Here is a 20,358-nt window from a genome sequence, read left to right as displayed (position 1 = left end):
AAAGTATGGCCATTCTCTTGCCTTTTGAGGGTGAAGTCCCTTTGAGCAATTAATTGATCGATTTACTTAGAACATATATTCATAGGATTGTATATAAACATCTGGCTTTTGCTAAACATTTAGAGCAGAGTATTTGAAATATGTTTGCTGAAAATATATTTGAAAAGGGTTTCAAATAGTGTTCCAGAAAAGTATTTGAGAATACTTTCAAATACAATTTGATAGACTTTATTTGTTCAATTTTTAAAAATAAACATTCAAATACTCAAATAAAAGTCATTGTTTTGGGCTGTATTTAAAAAAATTCTCAAATGCACAATAAAAAGCATTTTTAATAGCAGATACAAATGTATTTGAACCCAGGTCTGGAAACTACACAGATGTACAACTGTCTGCTGCCTCCAAGGTATCGAACACTATATCATATCACTGTAAATAATGAGAAAGACATACACTCATACTGTACCAGTGACACAATGTCATTCAACATCTGGGCAGATGAAAAGGCTGCTTTTTGCAGGGAATGAATTACCAGCCGTTGTTGTGTTATGTCACAATGTTTTCGTATTTTTTAAAACTTTGGTTGCCCATAGGTGAATCTCAATTTTTGGTACTCTGACTGAGTAAAGAACACCGTTTGCCTGACTTTATCAATCATCTCCTGTACACACACTGAAGATGACAGACTAGAAGGCTTCAGGAGTAAGCAAAATCCAGTATATTGAAAGGACTAATTTGAGTTAAGATAGCATATCAGTGAATAGACTTGGCTCTCAGAGGAGATGAATTTATAGGTTAGAACCTACTGTCGGAGGTTTCCACCAACAACTGGAAGGCTACACAGATCCAGGCCTCTGATTATAATTGGCACACCGCTGGCCCAGCCCTTTCACGTATTCTCTTCATTCTCTCTACTTTCATTGTAACAGGTCACACATGCATGTTGCTCAAAGCCACTCTTGTGGGATCATTGTATTTGTAAATGTTATGTAAAAGGCAAGGCTGCCTTTTGTGAAGTGATTGGGTTGGCTTTAAAACCCCTGTCTGACTGATATAATGCTTTGTCATGAATGTGTCTTACTGGAGCACTGGACTGACACATGATCTGTACAAGGTATGTCTAGGGGTCAAAAAGGAGCTAAGGGTAAACCACAAGATCATGTAACTGACTGGGGTTCAAACCTGTGTCTCTTGCGTGTCTCAAGACAGTGCTAACCTACTAAGCTAAAGTCTGAGCGTTAGCTCAGGGACCTATCACACGTATTCAGGTCTCAAGCAGGGTTCCTCATCTCGTGAGCGTGGTTCACTGAACCCCCTGCGTAACACTTAGGAGAACTCAGACTGCTGTCAGATGCAAAGTTAACTGTACATACAAGCAGCTGGGAACTCAATTCATTCAATTCAATTTTACTCAACAGAATGAGAAAAATCCTAACATTTCAGATTTCAAAATTCCACAGCTTTCCTTTTAAAAGCACAACAATACTGTGGTTCTGACATTGCCTGCATTATTTTTTTTAAATAATTCTTAGAAACATGATCAGATCAGCAAGAAGCTGCAAAAGGTTACAAAACCTTGGAGGTTTCAACACAACACCACAAAATGGTTGACGTTTGGAGGGGATTAAGAATGTTTTTGGACAGGGGTTACAGTACGAGCAGATTAAGGTTCAGAGTCCTTATTCTAATTTTCGGCAGGTCGAGTGTCTTTAATAACGCCTAAGTCCATCCATCTACTGTTTCTCGTGCTATCGGTTCCCTCTCATTTGTTCTCCTCTGTCGTGGCTCTAATCTTCATCTCAGTGAATTTAAGGGAGTACTGCCAGCCCGTCCAGGAGGACCACTCGATGCCGTCGGCGTAGGAGGTGTGCGGCCCACGCAGGTACTGTCCATTCAGGTTGGACGTGTGGCAGTTGCGGTACCACCAGGCACCGTGGTAGAAGGAGGCACAGTTGTTCTCCGAGTGGTCGTTATCTTGGTCCTTGGTGGTGAATTTCATCCCGTTGTGTTTGAGCATTGAGTCACCTTACAAAGACAGACAGACGGGAGGAGGGGTGGGTGCAGAAACAGGGAGGAGAGGGAGAGAGAGAGGGTGGGGAATGAGAGAGGTTGCCAGCATTTTAGCACTTTGACAGGATCATGATGACATGTATGGTGGTATATGTGTGAGAGGTTTAAAAAGAAAAACCATTACTGCTCGGTGAAATATAACATTATACTGAAATAAATGAAAACCACAGGGATGGGCAAGTAAATTACTTTGCTATTGTCAGGTTCTGTGTTAGTGAATGAGAGAGAGAGAGAAATGTGTTGACATGTTAGCTCAGCTGAATCGAACACAGCTTGTTTCCAAAGCTAAGCAGAGTAGATAGAGGTTGATCTGGATGGTATACTTGTTCTCACTGAAGATTATTACCTATTATATACCAGTATGAGTCAATGTTCAGGCAGGAATTGGTGGACTGTGGCTTCACATTCAATATAGCTCTTTATTTAGGTTGATGGCATGACGTTGAAACAACGACGTTGATTCAAACATACCATTTTACTAGCAACATTGAAACAAGGTCAAATAAAATATCTCTAATCAAATATGAAATTCTACATAAATTCAACCACACAATATGTAATCAATATAGGATAAAAATATTAGTAAAATGTCTATGTGGAACTTTCAACATATATATAGTTCTGATGAATATGTTGAAATTAGATTAATGTAACAACCTGTTAGTCAAGTTAAGTTAATGTATTTAAGTTGAAGTTTTACCCTAATTTCAATGTTTACAATGTTGGTTGAAATGAGATGAAAACAGTGCTGGTTGATGACGTTTTTCAAATCCAATCTAATTTCCACTATGATTACACGTCACAATACATTGACGAATTACATTAAAACAACATTTATTCAACCAGTGTGTGCCCAGTAGGATATGTGTGGGTGGGTATGGGTGGTGTTTGTGTGTATCTGTGCATGCTTGCATATGTGTGTGTGTGTGTGTGTGTGTGTGTGTGTGTGTGTGTGTGTGTGTGTGTGTGTGTGTGTGTGTGTGTGTGTGTGTGTGTGTGTGTGTGTGTGTGTGTGTGTGTGTGTGTGTGTGTGTGTGCAGATCAGAGGAAGACTGGTGGAGAGGCTGTAGGCTGTGGTGGTGGCCTTATTAAACCCTATGATGTATGTCTCAGGGATGTAATGCAGCAGCCAGTGGTGCATTAATCAAATCCCCTCTGTGCAGCACCACACTCTACTCTGAAGGTGCTAATTCTACTGTGGCTGGACCAGGCAGCTCTTAGCGACAGCTGCTTATTGCCCATATAGCACTAACTCCATCTTTTTGTATGGATATCCTCTCAGATTTGGCTTTCATATCATGCCTCGTAATCATGGGCTGATGGTAAGGAGAAAAATATCCCCCTAACTATCACATTATGCAGATTACAGATCCTGTTATATATTTCAATTTCCCACCAAGTGCCTCAGACTATAGACTTATTTAACCCTTGTTTTACTGGGTGAGTTGACTGAGAGCACAAAGTTACACTGTAGTTTAAGAGGTTAGATCGGGAATTCAGCCAGGACACAGGGTGAAAAGGACATTTCAAAAATGTTCTACTACATTTACATCATTACATTTAAGTCATTTAGCAGACGCTCTTATCCAGAGCGACTTACAAATTGGTGCATTCACCTTATGACATCCAGTGGAACAGCCACTTTACAATAGTGCATCTAAATCTTTTAAGGGGGGTGAGAAGGATTACTTTATCCTATCCTAGGTATTCCTTAAAGAGGTGGGGTTTCAGGTGTCTCCGGAAGGTGGTGATTGACTCCGCTGTCCTGGCGTCGTGAGGGAGTTTGTTCCACCATTGGGGGCCAGAGCAGCGAACAGTTTTGACTGGGCTGAGCGGGAACTGTACTTCCTCAGTGGTAGGGAGGCGAGCAGGCCAGAGGTGGATGAACGCAGTGCCCTTGTTTGGGTGTAGGGCCTGATCAGAGCCTGGAGGTACTGAGGTGCCGTTCCCTCACAGCTCCGTAGGCAAGCACCATGGTCTTGTAGCGGATGCGAGCTTCAACTGGAAGCCAGTGGAGAGAGCGGAGGAGCGGGGTGACGTGAGAGAACTTGGGAAGGTTGAACACCAGACGGGCTGCGGCGTTCTGGATGAGTTGTAGGGTTTAATGGCACAGGCAGGGAGCCCAGCCAACAGCGAGTTGCAGTAATCCAGACGGGAGATGACAAGTGCCTGGATTAGGACCTGCGCCGCTTCCTGTGTGAGGCAGGGTCGTACTCTGCGGATGTTGTAGAGCATGAACCTACAGGAACGGGCCACCGCCTTGATGTTAGTTGAGAACGACAGAGTGTTGTCCAGGATCACGCCAAGGTTCTTAGCGCTCTGGGAGGAGGACACAATGGAGTTGTCAACCGTGATGGCGAGATCATGGAACGGGCAGTCCTTCCCCGGGAGGAAGAGCAGCTCCGTCTTGCCGAGGTTCAGCTTGAGGTGGTGATCCGTCATCCACACTGATATGTCTGCCAGACATGCAGAGATGTGATTCGCCACCTGGTCATCAGCAGGGGGAAAGGAGAAGATTAATTGTGTGTCGTCTGCATAGCAATGATAGGAGAGACCATGTGAGGTTATGACAGAGCCAAGTGACTTGGTGTATAGCGAGAATAGGAGAGGGCCTAGAACAGAGCCATGGGGGACACCAGTGGTGAGAGCGCGTGGTGAGGAGACAGATTCTCGCCACGCCACCTGGTAGGAGCGACCTGTCAGGTAGGACGCAATCCAAGCGTGGGCCGCGCCGGAGATGCCCAACTCGGAGAGGGTGGAGAGGAGGATCTGATGGTTCACAGTATCGAAGGCAGCCGATAGGTCTAGAAGGATGAGAGCAGAGGAGAGAGAGTTAGCTTTAGCGGTGCGGAGCGCCTCCGTGATACAGAGAAGAGCAGTCTCAGTTGAATGACTAGTCTTGAAACCTGACTGATTTGGATCAAGAAGGTCATTCTGAGAGAGATAGCGGGAGAGCTGGCCAAGGACGGCACGTTCAAGAGTTTTGGAGAGAAAAGAAAGAAGGGATACTGGTCTGTAGTTGTTGACATCGGAGGGATCGAGTGTAGGTTTTTTCAGAAGGGGTGCAACTCTCGCTCTCTTGAAGACAGAAGGGACGTAGCCAGCGGTCAGGGATGAGTTGATGAGCGAGGTGAGGTAAGGGAGAAGGTCTCCGGAAATGGTCTGGAGAAGAGAGGAGGGGATAGGGTCAAGCGGGCAGGTTGTTGGGCGGATGGCCGTCACAAGACGCAAGATTTCATCTGGAGAGAGGGGAGAAAGAGGTCAGAGCACAGGGTAGGGCAGTGTGAGCAGAACCAGCGGTGTCGTTTGACTTAGCAAACGAGGATCGGATGTCGTCGACCTTCTTTTCAAAATGGTTGACGAAGTCATCTGCAGAGAGGGAGGAGGGGGGAGGGGGAGGAGGATTCAGGAGGGAGGAGAAGGTGGCAAAGAGCTTCCTAGGGTTAGAGGCAGATGCTTGGAATTTAGTGGTAGAAAGTGGCTTTAGCAGCAGAGACAGAGGAGGAAAATGTAGAGAGGAGGGAGTGAAAGGATGCCAGGTCCGCAGGGAGGCGAGTTTTCCTCTATTTCCACTCGGCTGCCCGGAGCCCTGTTCTGTGAGCTCGCAATGAGTCGTCGAGCCACGGAGCGGGAGGGGAGGACCGAGCCGGCCTGGAGGATAGGGGACATAGAGACTCAAAGGATGCAGAAAGGGAGGAGAGGAGGGTTGAGGAGGCAGAATCAGGAGATAGGTTGGAGAAGGTTTGAGCAGAGGGAAGAGATGATAGGATGGAAGAGGAGAGAGTAGCGGGAGAGAGAGCGAAGGTTGGGACGGCGCGATACCATCCGAGTAGGGGCAGTGTGGGAAGTGTTGGATGAGAGCGAGAGGGAAAAGGATACAAGGTAGTGGTCGGAGACTTGGAGGGGAGTTGCAATGAGGTTAGTGGAAGAACAGCATCTAGTAAAGATGAGGTCGAGCGTATTGCCTGCCTTGTGAGTAGGGGGAAGGTGAGAGGGTGAGGTCAAAAGAGGAGAGGAGTGGAAAGAAGGAGGCAGAGAGGAATGAGTCAAAGGTAGACGTGGGGAGGTTAAAGTCGCCCAGAACTGTGAGAGGTGAGCCGTCCTCAGGAAAGGAGCTTATCAAGGCATCAAGCTCATTGATGAACTCTCCGAGGGGACCTGGAGGGCGATAAATGATAAGGATGTTAAGCTTGAAAGGGCTACTAAATATTCATAATCTCCTGCACCACTCCAACATCTACATACAGTAGGTGAAAATGGCACTTTTCTATGTTTTGTAGTAAAAAAAAAAGATAGAGGAAGATAAGTGATTCCAATGACATCATTGGTGTGCATCATGTGATTTTAACCAATTATGACTAGGCATTTCCTACTAATTTGTTGATGATGTCATAGGGAACACTTGTCTTCCTCTATCTTTTTTTTTTTTTTTTTACAAAAAAAAACATAGAAACGGCCATTTTCACCCATGTTCATGTTGGGGTGGCGCTGGACATTATGAATATATGAAGTTGAACATTTTTGAAATGTCAGTTTACTCATACAACAATGAAATGGAGTTATTACAGACCACATGATTTGTTTTGTTCGTGAAGATGATGAAAGAGCATGGTGATAATAATAGTAAAACCATGCATTGCACAAAGGGAAGAGTCAGTTTATTAGGGCAGTGTAGGACGAGTCTGCCTCTCTTCCCATGGAAAAAGTACCCCGGTGTATTGTATGCCCCCACCTATTGTACATCTATTCTATTCTGACTTTAACTGCTTCAACACGCTCGTGGATTACCGCTAATAAAGGTTGGCAACCTTTTTAAATATAGAATAACTGTAAACATAGTGGCAGGATATGATAATGAAACACTGCATTGATGATTAATAAACCTCTTAAACTCCTTAAGATGCCGTGTAAATGGATGCCTACTGTACCATTATAACAAATGTAATGCAATGTAATGTAATGTAGGACACATTTTAATCAAATATCCTGGGAGAAACCTACAATGAGAGCAGCGAAAGTATTTAAACATGCCCCAGTACTCATAATCATATTCACAATGAATACATTAAAAACATCAGAGGGAAATGATGTGCTACTCCACAAGCATTGTAATAAAACATATTCAACACTCCTGTGGCCCTAGTAATGATATGGTTAAAACACTTTGGTTAGGTAACAAACTGTCATTAAAGAGTTTCTTTCAAGTTCTGAGAGTAAGCACTTAAAAGTGTGAACAGCTGGTGTGCCTCATCAACACAGGTAATTGCACGTTCGCCCTATTTCTCTGCCGGTAGAGTACTCATTTCATGTTTATATATATATATATATGATACACAATTCTGTAGTATATAACCATAATTTTGTTGTTTAGGATAATGGTTAAATAATCTTTGCAAGGATTGAAGATGAATTATCAAAGACTAAAAGGCAGCGACAGTTTTCTGTGTGAACGGATGCAGAACAAACGGGGGTAAAGAAATACAAGTCCTGTCTTCTAAGTCAATATGTGAACACACCCTTTATCATTGGTTTTGACTGTCCCATCGCAAACTGTTCCTCCCAAATGCCACTTAACTGAAACCAAATATATGAAGAACAAATCATTTAAATCCAGGTATTGAAAGCACACTCAGGACTGTGCTGAAATCAAAACAGTGCTGCTGCTGCAAACATTTTATTACATTTACATTACATTTACATTTAAGTCATTTAGCAGACGCTCTTATCCAGAGCGACTTACAAATTGGTGCATTCACCTTATGACATCCAGTGGAACAGCCACTTTACAATAGTGCATCTAAATCTTTTAAGGGGGGTGAGAAGGATTACTTTATCCTATCCTAGGTATTCCTTAAAGAGGTGGGGTTTCAGGTGTCTCCGGAAGGTGGTGATTGACTCCGCTGTCCTGGCGTCGTGAGGGAGTGTGTTCCACCATTGGGGAGCCAGAGCAGCGAACAGTTTTGACTGGGCTGAGCGGGAACTGTACTTCCTCAGTGGTAGGGAGGCGAGCAGGCCAGAGGTGGATGAACGCAGTGCCATTGTTTGGGTGTAGGGCCTGATCAGAGCCTGGAGGTACTGAGGTGCCGTTCCCCTCACAGCTCCGTAGGCAAGCACCATGGTCTTGTAGCGGATGCGAGCTTCAACTGGAAGCCAGTGGAGAGAGCGGAGGAGCGGGGTGACGTGAGGGAACTTGGGAAGGTTGAACACCAGACGTTTTTATTTTATTAAGGTCCAATGCTGCCGTTTTCTAAAATCTCAATATCAAAACATTTCTGGGTAACAATTAAGACCCTTACTGTGATTGTTTTCAATTAAAATGGTAAAAAAAAAAAAAAACACTACATGTACAAAAGTCTGTGGACACCCCTTCAAATGAGTGGATTCTGTTGTTTCAGCCACACCCGTTGCTGACAGGTGTATAACATCGAGCCACGCACAGCCATGCAATCTCACAGCCATGCAATCTCCATAGACAAACATTGTCAGTAGAATGGCTTTACTGAAGAGCTAGAGCTGCCCCGGTCAACTGTAAATGCTATTATTTTGAAGTGGAAACATCTAGGAGAAACAACAGCTCAGCCACACAAGCTCACAAAACTGGACTGCCGAGTGCTGAAGTGCATCGTGTGGAAATATCACTACCGAGTTCCAAACTGCCACTGGAAGCAATGTCCACACAATAACTGTTTGTCGGGAGCTTCATTAAATTGGTTTCCGTGGCCGAGCAGCCACACACAAGCCTAGGATCACCATGCGCAATGCCAAGTGTCGGCTGGAGTGGTGTGAAGCTTGCCGTCATTGGACTCTGAAGCAGTGGAAACGTGCTCTCTGGAGTGATGTATCACACTTCACCATCTGGCATTCCAATGGACGAATCTGGTTTTTGGTAGATACCAGGAGAACACTACCTGTCCGAATGCATATTGCCAACTGTAAAATTTGGTGGGGAAGAGGAATAATAGTCTATTTTTCATGGTTCGGGGTAGGCCCCTTAGTTCCAGTGAAGGGAAATGTTAATGCTACAGTATACAATGACATTCTTGACGATTCTGTTCTTCCAACTTTGTGGCAACAGTTTGCGGAAGGTCCTTTCCTGTTTCAGTATGACAATGCCCCCATGCACAAAGCGAGGTCCATACAAAAAGGTTTGTCAAGATCGATTTGGAAGAACTTGATTGTCCTGCACAGAGCCCTGACCTCAACCCCATTGAATACCTTTGTGATGAATTGGAACGCCAACTGTGAGACAGGCCTAATCGGCCAACATCACTGCCCAACCTCACTAATGTTCTTGTGGCTGAATGGAAGCAATTACCTGCAGCAATGTTCCAACATCTATTGGAAAGCCTTCCCAGAATAATATAATAATAATAATAATAATATATGCCATTTAGCAGACGCTTTTATCCAAAGCGACTTACAGTCATGTGTGCATACATTCTACGTATGGGTGGTCCCGGGAATCGAACCCACTACCCTGGCGTTACAAGCGCCATGCTCTACCAACTGAGCTACAGAAGGACCACAGAAGAGTGGAGGCTGTTATAGCAGTAAAGGGGGAGACATTAATGCCCATGATTTTGGAATGAGATGTTCGATGAGCTGATGTCCACATACTTTTGGTAATGTAGTGATGCTTCTTAGCGAAGAGCAACTTCTCAAGCAATAATTTTAGCTAGAACTGTCTGGGAGTGGGGAGGAGAAAATGGAAAACTAGTTATTTTTGGCAGAGGTTTGAAACTCTCTTTCTTTCTAATTGGTATATTAACTAATTTACTGCCTGGCGAGGCAGGCCAAAACAAAAAAAGTGTTTTCAAACAGCTCTTCCACTAAAAGGGCATGGTCACCATTTTCACAATTTGACAGTATTATTCCAAGCTCATAGGATGGAAATATAAAGTGTACAAACATTAAGCACACCTTCCTAATATTGAGTTGCTCCCCCCACTTTTGCCCTAAAAATTAATTGGGGCATGGACTCTATAAGGTGTCGAAAGCGTTCCACAGGGATGCTGGCCCATGTTGACTCCAATGCTTTTCACAGTTGGGTAAACTGGGTGGATGTCCTTTGGGTGGTGGAACATTATTGATATACATGGGGAACTGTTGTGCATGACAAACCCAGCAGAGTTGCAGTTCTTGACACAAACCGTTGCACCTATGCTGTACCCCTTTCAAAGGCACTTAAGAATTTTGTCTTGCCCATTCACAGTCTGAATGGCACACATACACAATCCATGTCTCAATTGTCTCAAGGCTTAAAATCATTCTCTAACCTCTCCTCCCCTTCATCTATACTGGTTGAAGTGGATTTAACAAGTGACATCAATAAGGGATCATAGCTTTCACCTGTATTAACATGGTCAGTCTATGTCATGGAAAGAGTAGGTGTCATTAATGTTTTGTACACTCAGTGTATATAAAACATAGGAAAATCACAATTTTGACTGCACTAGGCCTTTAAACAAACTTATTTTCTTTTTTTTAAATCCCGGAGCCTCAATTCGTCTGAACAAAAACAACAAGAGAGGATGAAAAGTCAACTTTAATTGATAAGATTGGGAATCAATGTTGCATGAATCCCTGGCAGCAGACGTTTAAAGACAACCTCACTAATTAAATCAAGTGGAAGCCGACTGTTTGTTTATGTCGGGCCGTAATAACCTAATGGCCTGCTTTTTTTTTGCCGTGGCCACAGAGGCATCCTACAGCTTCATCATTCCTGCCCTTTCCAGCAGCCCTGGAAGGTCATGATTTTGTCCAGCTGGGCCCAACCATGAGTGAGGGGTTGAGGAAGGGGAAACCTGAGACTAACGGAGTGGAGGGACCCAATTCATGTCGAAAAGAGCCCTCCGCGACAGAAGAGCTGAACCGTGGAGAATCACACACACATTGCCTGGATGCTGCTGCTCATGATCTACAGCTGATGTAGAACAAACAACAGCCAGAGAAAGACTCTCATACTGGTGAACAGATGTCTGAATTGGATTTTCCTGATATTTGGATGTTTAGAAATTGTATTTCTTCCCTGAGAGGGGGGCATTGACCAATAGGAAGATCAGTACAATTTATAAATGCTTTAAGGGGCATTTATGAAGTCTATGAAACAAATGTGTATGAGCCATAATAAATGGCTACAGTACAGTTGGATATTGCAGTACCTGCAGTGCCGGAGTAATCAGCAATAGTCAGCGGGTATCCATCGTCATCCGGGTCAACGGAGAACAGTCCCACTCCAAAAGCTCCATACTGGGCGAAGGCTGTGCTGTTCTCAAAGTCCTCCAGGTCAATGCGCAGCTCGTAGTTGGCTTGGGTGGTCAGGGCATGCATCCTCTTCAAACCTGAGTTTGAAGACAGAGGAGAGGCTCGTCATGATCTGAATTGAACAGCTGTGATTAACACTAGGACCGATAAAGTTCATGTATTTAAAAACATTATTACTCTGTCCTTTTTGAAGTCATGCCCCGTCCGTTCTTGACTTTCCATCAACACATCCATATATCACGCTGTCGGTGTATCTTAATATTACAAACAAAACTGGAGTTGTGCCCTCCTAAAACGGGTTATCATTTTTGAATGGTTTCCCACATTGCTTCTCCTGACAGTTGAATGTGCAGTGCCCAGCTGATAATCATCCCGATAATTGCCTCGAAACTGAACCTAAACTATATCGAAACTAATTCCACACATATCACAACAGATCAAATAAATGAAGTATGATGGGGAGGGAGAAAGGGGGTGATTTGGTGAGTTAATGAGCGAGGGGAAGCTAACGATGCATGATAATGTAATTACCAATTGAAGAACAGTGTGGACCATTCCATTGTATTCATCTGTTCCAATTCTAATCTCAAAATGGTAGGTACTCCATCAGTCCTCCGAACCCTCCGTCTGATCTGGCCTACTTGGAGTGGGCTACACTGTGAGAGAGGGAGTAATTGTACACGCTGAACGGCTTTCAATATCTGGGAAAAGATCCAAGTCGAGCAGCAGTTGAGCAAGTGTTGGAGAATGTAGTGATGAGGCTTGTGGAACCTTATGATGGCAAAGGGTGAAATGTCACCATGGACAATTTCTTCACTTCACTGTCATTGGCGAACAAGTTGCAAATAACAAGCCTAGTCGGCACCATGAACAAAGTGAGTCGCTCCCTCCCTCCCTCCCTCCCTCCCTCTGCGCAGAATAAGCCACCTGCACAGCTGTTGTACTCCACAAAGGTGCTGTTGAACGACAAGACAACAATAAAGAGAGAACTGTAGACTTACGCAGTACAACCAAACAAAGGTATATCAAAGTGTGTCAAGCAAGTGAAAGTTACGAAGATATGTGTCAACTGTTAGGATAAGGGATAACAGCTAAATTAAATCCAACTGATGCCATTGTGTGAAGACGAACACAATGTAAGCGCGAGCTGACAATAATTGCCTATATTAAGGCCATTATTGCTTTTTGTGACGATTTTCGCAATTTATTACAGCCACTTCGTGCTTATATTACTGTTTAGGCTACTGATGTTTTCATAATTTGACCGCACATCTTGCTGATCGTGCGTCTTGCTGGCTGTGCGTCTTGGTGGTTGGGGTACTTATTTTATTTTGTTATTATAAAAAGAAGCTGTTACTGTGTTCCAACACATATGCTTTCTGTTTCATAGTTGTAACAAAGGCACTCCACGAATAAAACTGATTGAACACTTGAATTGAGGTGTTTTTTGTGTTTCTTTGTTTTTAGTATAGCCTACGGTAACATAAAAACGAATGAAAATGCTATTGTTATTTGAAATAAAAAAAACAATGGTATTCTAATGTTACCCAAGGCCTACATAAACACAACCAAATTATGATTTTTGCTATAGCACATGTGAAATGCATTAATTACACTGTTAGAATTTGCAATTATTGTCAGCTCAGGCTTACATTGTGTTCATCTTCATGCAATGGTAGAACTAGGTTTGGAAAAATGAAGCGCTTCCATAACTTTCCAGCATTGAACCATTACAAGGCACAGTAACCAACTTTTTGGGTGTTTTGGACTAAACTTTCATAGAGAACCATTAGTTTGCTAAATTGTCCCCCTGGGATCCCAGTCTCGCTGTCAGCCATCGTGGGCAGCGATAGTTGAAGACAAGGCATCTGACAGCCAGAGGCAAGGGTGCTGTAGAGGGGCAACGCACTCTTGGATCAATAGCTCCAGGGGGACCTTATTCCAAGCAGAAAAGAGAGATGAGGCTTTACACCAACATCCCCCCCCTCTTTCTCTGCAAGTGCTGTATATGGGTTCTTGGTAAGGAACTACCGTGCTCTGCCCCATATGAATTCTCTTTGTAGGCCATAGACTGGTGTATGTGCTGTACCACCAGGACAGAAAATCAATAGGCCGGGAGGTTTTGCCGCTGCTAAGCCAAGCATGCTGCCTTTCTACAACTGTTGTCGACAGTTGTGGAATACCTCGTATGGTTCCTAAAAGTGAATCTCCCACTGCAGGTGGCCACATTAGTTTTTACTGACTGCTTCTTGCTGTTTGAAATGCTTAGCAGATGCTATAGGATCATTAGACAGACAGCCAGTGAGGATAACATTTAGGAGAAAGTCACGATTAACATTAATCACAGAATTACCGATAATGCTCTGATTTACACTGTCCTTGGTACGATGGTCTCACACTTTTTTTTGAAATAGCTAATGTTTTCACACAGAATTCTTGGAACGCATTGCTAGCACAGTGGTTGACCAATTCACTTCAGGGCTGCTGGAGGAGTGTCTAAATCGATTTTAGATTAAGTTAAACTCCAAAAGGTTCAGCACTCGAGAATGACCTTAATACGACAGTGTGACTGGGCATGGAGAACGACACCAAGTAATCGCGCTACACCCTAACCTGCCTCCCTCCTGGTGCAGAGAGACACATTTCAAACAGCGGGTTCCGCCTGATAGACTCCTCCCAGCAGCCGGCACATCGCCATAGTACATCATCAGGCATAAACAGTGTTGTTTAATGGATACATTTTTACAGCAAATAGATGGGCTATTTCCACTGGAAGGTCGTCATTACAGTCTCGACAATGGCACCCACAGATACAACGGTGTGCCCACTCGTACACCTGTATCGATAGAATGAGATACACTATACAGTACCAGTCAAAAGTTTGGACAAGGGTTTTTCTTTCTTTTTACTATTTTCTACATTGAAGGAACCAGAAAAGTGTTATACATATCAAAATATATTTTAGATTCTTCCAAGTAGCCACAGGGGCTGGGCGATATGGCCAAAATATCAGATCATGGTTTTTCTTTTTTTTGGACGGTATTTGATGTTTTTGATTAATAAAAGTTCTACATTTGCTTTATGAGTAGTGCGTGACCCTAAGGTGGAAACACATATATTCTAAATGATTTCAATGGGTCTTTCTCCATGTGGATTGTTTTATACTGTTAAATTCAACTTCAACCTAAAATAATTTCCTGCATTTCCATCAATTTCTGCATTTCTTGCACTCATTTGAGATCATTTCCACACTGCCACAATATGGGCAAAAAAAAAATACTAGGCCTTATTTTTAACCAAATGTTGCAATTGTGATTTAGATCAAAACACTTGGGTGAACTTTTGGAATCATGGAAATGGAAAGGAACCAAAGTGATGTTCTGTGTTTCCCAGGGGACCCTATAAGCTTTGGCTTCACTAAATCTTTATTCATGAAGCCAACATATTCATGCTTCACCTATTCCTCTTTGATTTAGAAGATACTGTTGCACCATCACACCTCCTTTTCCATGCTTCATGGTGGTAACCACATGTGGAGATTATCTGTTTACCTATGTGTCTCTCAAAGAGACGGCGGTTGGAAACATTATCTCAAATTTAGACTCATCAGACCAATGTCCATTGCTCTTGTTTCTTGGCCCAAGCAAGTCAATTCTTCTTATTGGTGTTCTTTGTCACATGCGCCGAATACAACAGGTGTTGAAATGATTACTTACAAGCCCTTAACCAACAATGCAGTTCAAGAAAGAGTTAAGAAAATATTTACCAAATAAACTAAAGTAAAAAAGAATAAAAAGTAACACAATAAAATAAAAATTATGGGGCTATATACAGGAGGTAACGCTACAGAGTCGATGTGCGGGGCTACATGTTAGTCGAGATCATTTATAGGTAGGGGTAAAGGGACAATGCATAGATAATAAACAGCGAGTGGCAGCAGTGTAATAAACTAATGGGGGGGTGGGGGGATGTAAATAGTACGGGTGGCCATTTGATTAATTGTTCAGCAGTCTTATGGCTTGTCGGTAGAAGCTATTGAGGAGACTTTTGGTCCTAGATTAGGCGCTCCGAGTACCGCTTGCTGTGTGCGCTCCGGTACTGCTTGGACTGACTGGAGTCTTTGACAATTTTTTGGGTTTCCCTTTAACACAACCTAGTTTATAAGTCCTGGATGGCAGGAAGCTTGGCCCCAGTGATGTACTGGGCCGTACGCACTACCCTCTGTAGAGCCTTACGGTCAGATGCCGAGCAGTTGCCATACCAGGCGGTGATGCAACCGGTCAGGATGCTCTCGATGGTACAGCGGTATAACTTTTTGAGGATCTTGGGACCCATGCCAAATCTTTTCAGTCTTCTGAGGGGGAAAAGGTTTTGTTGTGCCTTCTTCACGACTGTCTTGGTGTGTTTGGACCATGCTAGTTTGTTGGTGACGTGGACACCAAAGAAATTGAAACTCTCGACCCGCTCAACTGCAGCCTTGTCAATGTTAATGGTGGCCTGTTCGGCCCGCCTTTTCCTGTAGTTCACGATCAACTCCTTTGTCTTCCACACATTGAAGGAGAGGTTGTTGTCCTGGCACCACACTGCCAGTTCTCTGACCTCTTCATAGGTTGTCTCATTGTTGAGATGTTGTTAATGATGGTGTTGGAGTTGTGTTTGGCCATGCAGTTGTAGGTGAACAGGGAGTACAAGAGGGTACTTAGCACACACCCCTGAGGGGCCCCAGTGTTGAGGATGAGTGTGGCAGGTGTGTTGTTGCCTAACCTTACCACCTGGGTGTGGCCCGTCAGGAAGTCCAGGATCCAGTTGCAGAGGGAGGTGTTTAGTCCCAGGGTTCTACGTTTAGAGATGAGCTTTGTGGGCACTATGGTGTTGAACGCTGAGCAGTAGTCAATGAACAGTATTCTCACATAGATATTCCTTTTGTCCGGGTGAGAAAGGGCAGTGTGGAGTGTGATTGCATCATCTGTGGATCTGTTGGGGAGGTATGCAAATTGGAGTGGGTCTAGAATATCCGGGATTATGCTATTGGTGGCCTGCTTGAAACATGTAGGTATTACAGACTCAGTCAAGGAGAGGTTGAAAATGTTAGTGAAGACACTTGCCAGTTGGTCCGCTCATGCATTGAGTACACGTCCTGGTAATCTGTCTGGCCGCACGGCTTTGTGAATGTTGACCTGTTTAAAGGTCTTCCTCACATCGGCTACCGAGAGCGTTATTGCACAGTCGTCCGGAACAGCTTGTGCTCTCATGCATGCTTCAGTGTTGCTTGCCTTGAAGCGAGCATAAAAGTCATGGTTCGTCTGAGGGGGTAGCAGGATTTCTTATAAACGTCCAGATTAGTCTCCTGCTCCTTGAAAGTGGCAGCTCCAGCCTTTAGCTCGATGCAGATGTTGCCTGTAAACCATGGCTTCTGGTTGGGATATGTACGTACGGTCATTGTGGGGACGACGTTGTCGACGCACTTATTGATGAAGCCAATGACTGAGGTGGTGTACTCCTCAATGCCGTTGAATGAATCCTGGAACATATTCCAGCATGTGCTAGCAAAACAGTCCTGTAGCGTAGCACTTCCGTATTGAGTGAGTCACTGGTACCTCCTGCTTTAGTTTTTGCTTGTAAGCAGGAATCAGGAGGATACAATTATGGTCAGATTTTCCAAATGGATAGTGAGGGAGAGCTTTGTTTGCATCTCTGTGTGTGGTGCAAAGGTGGTCTAGATTTTTTTCCCTTCGGTTGCACATGTGACATGCTGGTAGAAATGAGGTAAAACACATTTAAGTTGGCCTGCATTAAAGTCCACAGTCAGTAAAGTCAGATTGACCAGCACAGTTTAAACACACTCAAGGCAGTCAAAGAATCAAGTAAAAACAGCCAAAACTTTATTTTGTCTTGTCAGACCTTTCAGAAAGAAGAAATACAAGAACATTTGATTTCAAAAACTCTATATTTAAGAACTGTTTGTTAGAAATGTTTCCTTTCTCACAAACAAGCATTTTCTGTTTGGAGCTCATTTTTGAGTGTCTGTGTCAGATATCTGCTGCTCTCGCACTGAGAAGGAGAAGCTTGGGAAAGCTCCTTTTCAAACATAATAATAAAAGTGCAACCAGAACGAGTCAGAACAAAATACATCAAAGACACTTGTTAATTTTGGACCTGTGCAAATATCTATACACATTTAAGCCTCCGGGTCAAAATGACCCATAACATTATGTTTGTATACAAAATCTACACACACATACCATAACACATCAGTGTTCCCACATTTTGAAGTTAGGTGTCATGACCCTAAATGAGGATAAGTCACTTAAGTTCATAGAGAATAGTGACTGACAAGTGTATAAAATCGAGCACAGAGCCATGCAAATTCCATAGACAAACATTGGTAGTAGAATGGCCTGTACTGAAGAGCTCAGTGAGTTTCAACGTGGCACCGTCATAGGGTGCCACCTTTCCAACAAGTCAGTGTGTCAAATTTCTGCCCTGATACAGTATAGCTGCCCCGGTCAACTGTAAGTGCTGTTATTGTGAAGTGGAAGCGTCTAGGAGCAACAACGGCTCAGCCACAAAGTGGTAGGCCACACAAGCTCACAGAACGGAACTGCCGAGTGCTGAAGCTCATAGCGTGTAAAAATTGTCTGTCTTTCGCGGTTGCAACACTAACTACCGAGTTCCATACTGTCTCTGGAAGCAACGTCAGTACAATAACTGTTCGCCGGGAGCTTCATGAAATGGGTTTCCATGGCCGGGCAGCTGCACACAAGCTTAAGTTCACCATACGCAATGCCAAGTGTTGGCTGGAGTGGTGTAAAGACCGGCGCCATTCGACTCTGGAGCAATGGAATTGCATTCTCTCGAGTGATGAATCACGCTTCACCATCTGGCAGTCCGACGGATGAATCTGGGTTTGTCGTATACCAGGAGATTGCTACCTGTCCCACCGCATAGTGCCAACTGAAAGGTTTGGTGGAGGAGAAATAAGGTTCTGGGGCTGTTTTTCATGGTTTGGGCTAGGCCCCTTAGTTCCAGTGATGAGAAATCTTAACGCTTCAGCATAAAATTGCATTATAGATGATTTTGTGCTTCCAACTTTGTGGCAACAGTTTGGGGAAGGCCCTTTCTTGTTTCAGCATGACAATGCCCCCTTGCACAAAGCGAGGTCCATACAGAAATGGTTTTTCGAGATCGGTGTGGAAGAACTTGACTGGCCTGCACAGAGCCCTGACCTCAACCCCATCGAACACCTTTGGGATGAATTGGAACACCTACTGGAAGCCAGGTCTAATCCAACATCAGTGCCCAACCTCACTAATGCTCTTGTGGCTGAATGGAAGCAAGTTCACACAGCCATGTTCCAACATCTAGTGGAAAACATTCCCAGAAGAGTAGAGGCTATTATAGCAGCAAAGGGTGGACCAACTCCATATCAGTGCTCATGATTCTGGAATAAGATGTTCGATGAGCAGGTGTCCACATACTTTTGGTTATGTATATGAGTTGCTTTTACGACTCTCAACTATGGGACCCACCCACAAGCTGGAGCTGTACATGTTATCATGGCATCATCCCTAATATGAAATCCTATGTACTAGTTTTGCCCCTGAAAGAATATTGTGACGACCCTCCCACTCTGTCTGCCGTATTCTCTCTTTGTTCTTGTTTCCTTATTAGGATGCCGGTGGGCAGAGTTGGGAGGGGCATCAGCTACATGGGAAACACCTGGGCCAGGTGTGTCCCACGATAAATAGACCTCTTCCACATTCATGGAAGAGACTCTGTCCATGCAGACACCTTTCTAGATTTTGTTGTGTTTCTTGGTGGCCTTTTTGTTGTTTGCTTTGGCACCTTTCAACACCCTGCATTATCACATTCATGCATGCAAAACACTCACTTACACTACTGATTACTGATTACTCACACCATTGTATATTTTCCTTAGTTGCTTTATTTAATAAATATATATTTTGTTACTCCTTACCTCCACGTTGTCTCCCTTTTGTTACGGGCTTTGAGCTGGTTCGTGACAATATGGATAATAGTTTGGATTCCCAAACTGGGGCAATCCTGTCGGGGGTATGCCAAATAAAAAGGTAATTCAGATTTTCAAATAGTCCATTTCGATTTTCCAACGGGCTATACCTTTGGGTGATGTTTTTTTCCTCGCCTGTGTAGCCGGCTATTTGAGTTTTTGGAGCGAGTATTTAGATGACTATCGAGTAGTAAGACATGTATAAAAGCAATAGATACCATTAATAAGAAGGGGTTAGAAGCGTCTTATATGGTGAGCTACCAAGTGGCTAGGACAGGCAAGCCCCATACTATTGTGGAGGACTTAATTCTTCCTGCTGCCGTGGATATGGCTTTGTCAATGTTGGGGTACAAGACCAGAAAAACTATACAGACAATGTCTTCATCAAACAACACTGTTTCACAATGCATCAGTGACATGGCAGGAGATGTTTTGAAACAACAAGCCAGTGAATTATATGCATTACAGCTCGATGAGTCAAAAGATGTGGCGGGCCTAGCACAGCTCCTGTTATATGTCCGTTACTTTTATGGGGGGTCAATTAAGGAAGACATCCTCTTCTGTAAACTATTGGAAACCAGGACAACAGGAGAGGATATTTTTTTAAAGTACTGGACAGCTTTGTGACATCAAATGGACTTTGGTGGTCAAGATGTGTTGGTATCTGTAATGATGGCGCAAAAGCCATGACATGAAGACATTGTGGAGTGGTAACGCGAGTGCAAGCAGTTGCTTCCGACGCCACTTGGGTACACTGCAGCATCCACTGAGAGGATCTTGCTGCCAACGGAAAGCTTGACAGCTTGAAAGACGTTTTGCACACTCAGTGAAAATGGTTTAACTTTGTTAAAGCAAGGCCCCTGAACTCTTGTGTATTTTCTGCATTTTGCAATGCTATGGGCAGCAACCATGTAACACTTTTTACAACATACTAGAAGTGTGCTTGTTATCAAGGGGCAAAGTATTGACACATTTTTTTTAAATTGAGAGACGAG

The 20,358-nt window shown here is 43.7% G+C and overlaps 1 protein-coding gene across 1 annotated transcript in view; it reads right to left on the bottom strand.

Moving 5' to 3' along the window:
- Positions 1–314: 314 nt before the first annotated feature.
- Positions 315–20,358, bottom strand: part of LOC118358040 (fibrinogen C domain-containing protein 1-like) — a 179,643-nt gene continuing 159,599 nt past the window's right edge. The window contains exons 6-7 of the mRNA XM_035735416.2: positions 11,232–11,411; positions 315–2,025 (exon numbers count right to left, since the gene is read on the bottom strand). Coding sequence (XP_035591309.1) covers positions 1,763–2,025; positions 11,232–11,411 — 443 coding nt within the window. The 3' untranslated portion in view covers positions 315–1,762. The remainder of the gene's footprint in view (positions 2,026–11,231; positions 11,412–20,358) is intronic.

This window comes from Oncorhynchus keta, chromosome 25 (genome assembly GCF_023373465.1).
Source record: "Oncorhynchus keta strain PuntledgeMale-10-30-2019 chromosome 25, Oket_V2, whole genome shotgun sequence".
Taxonomy (NCBI): Eukaryota; Metazoa; Chordata; class Actinopteri; order Salmoniformes; family Salmonidae; genus Oncorhynchus; species Oncorhynchus keta.
This window is presented reverse-complemented; position numbering and strand designations above follow the sequence as displayed.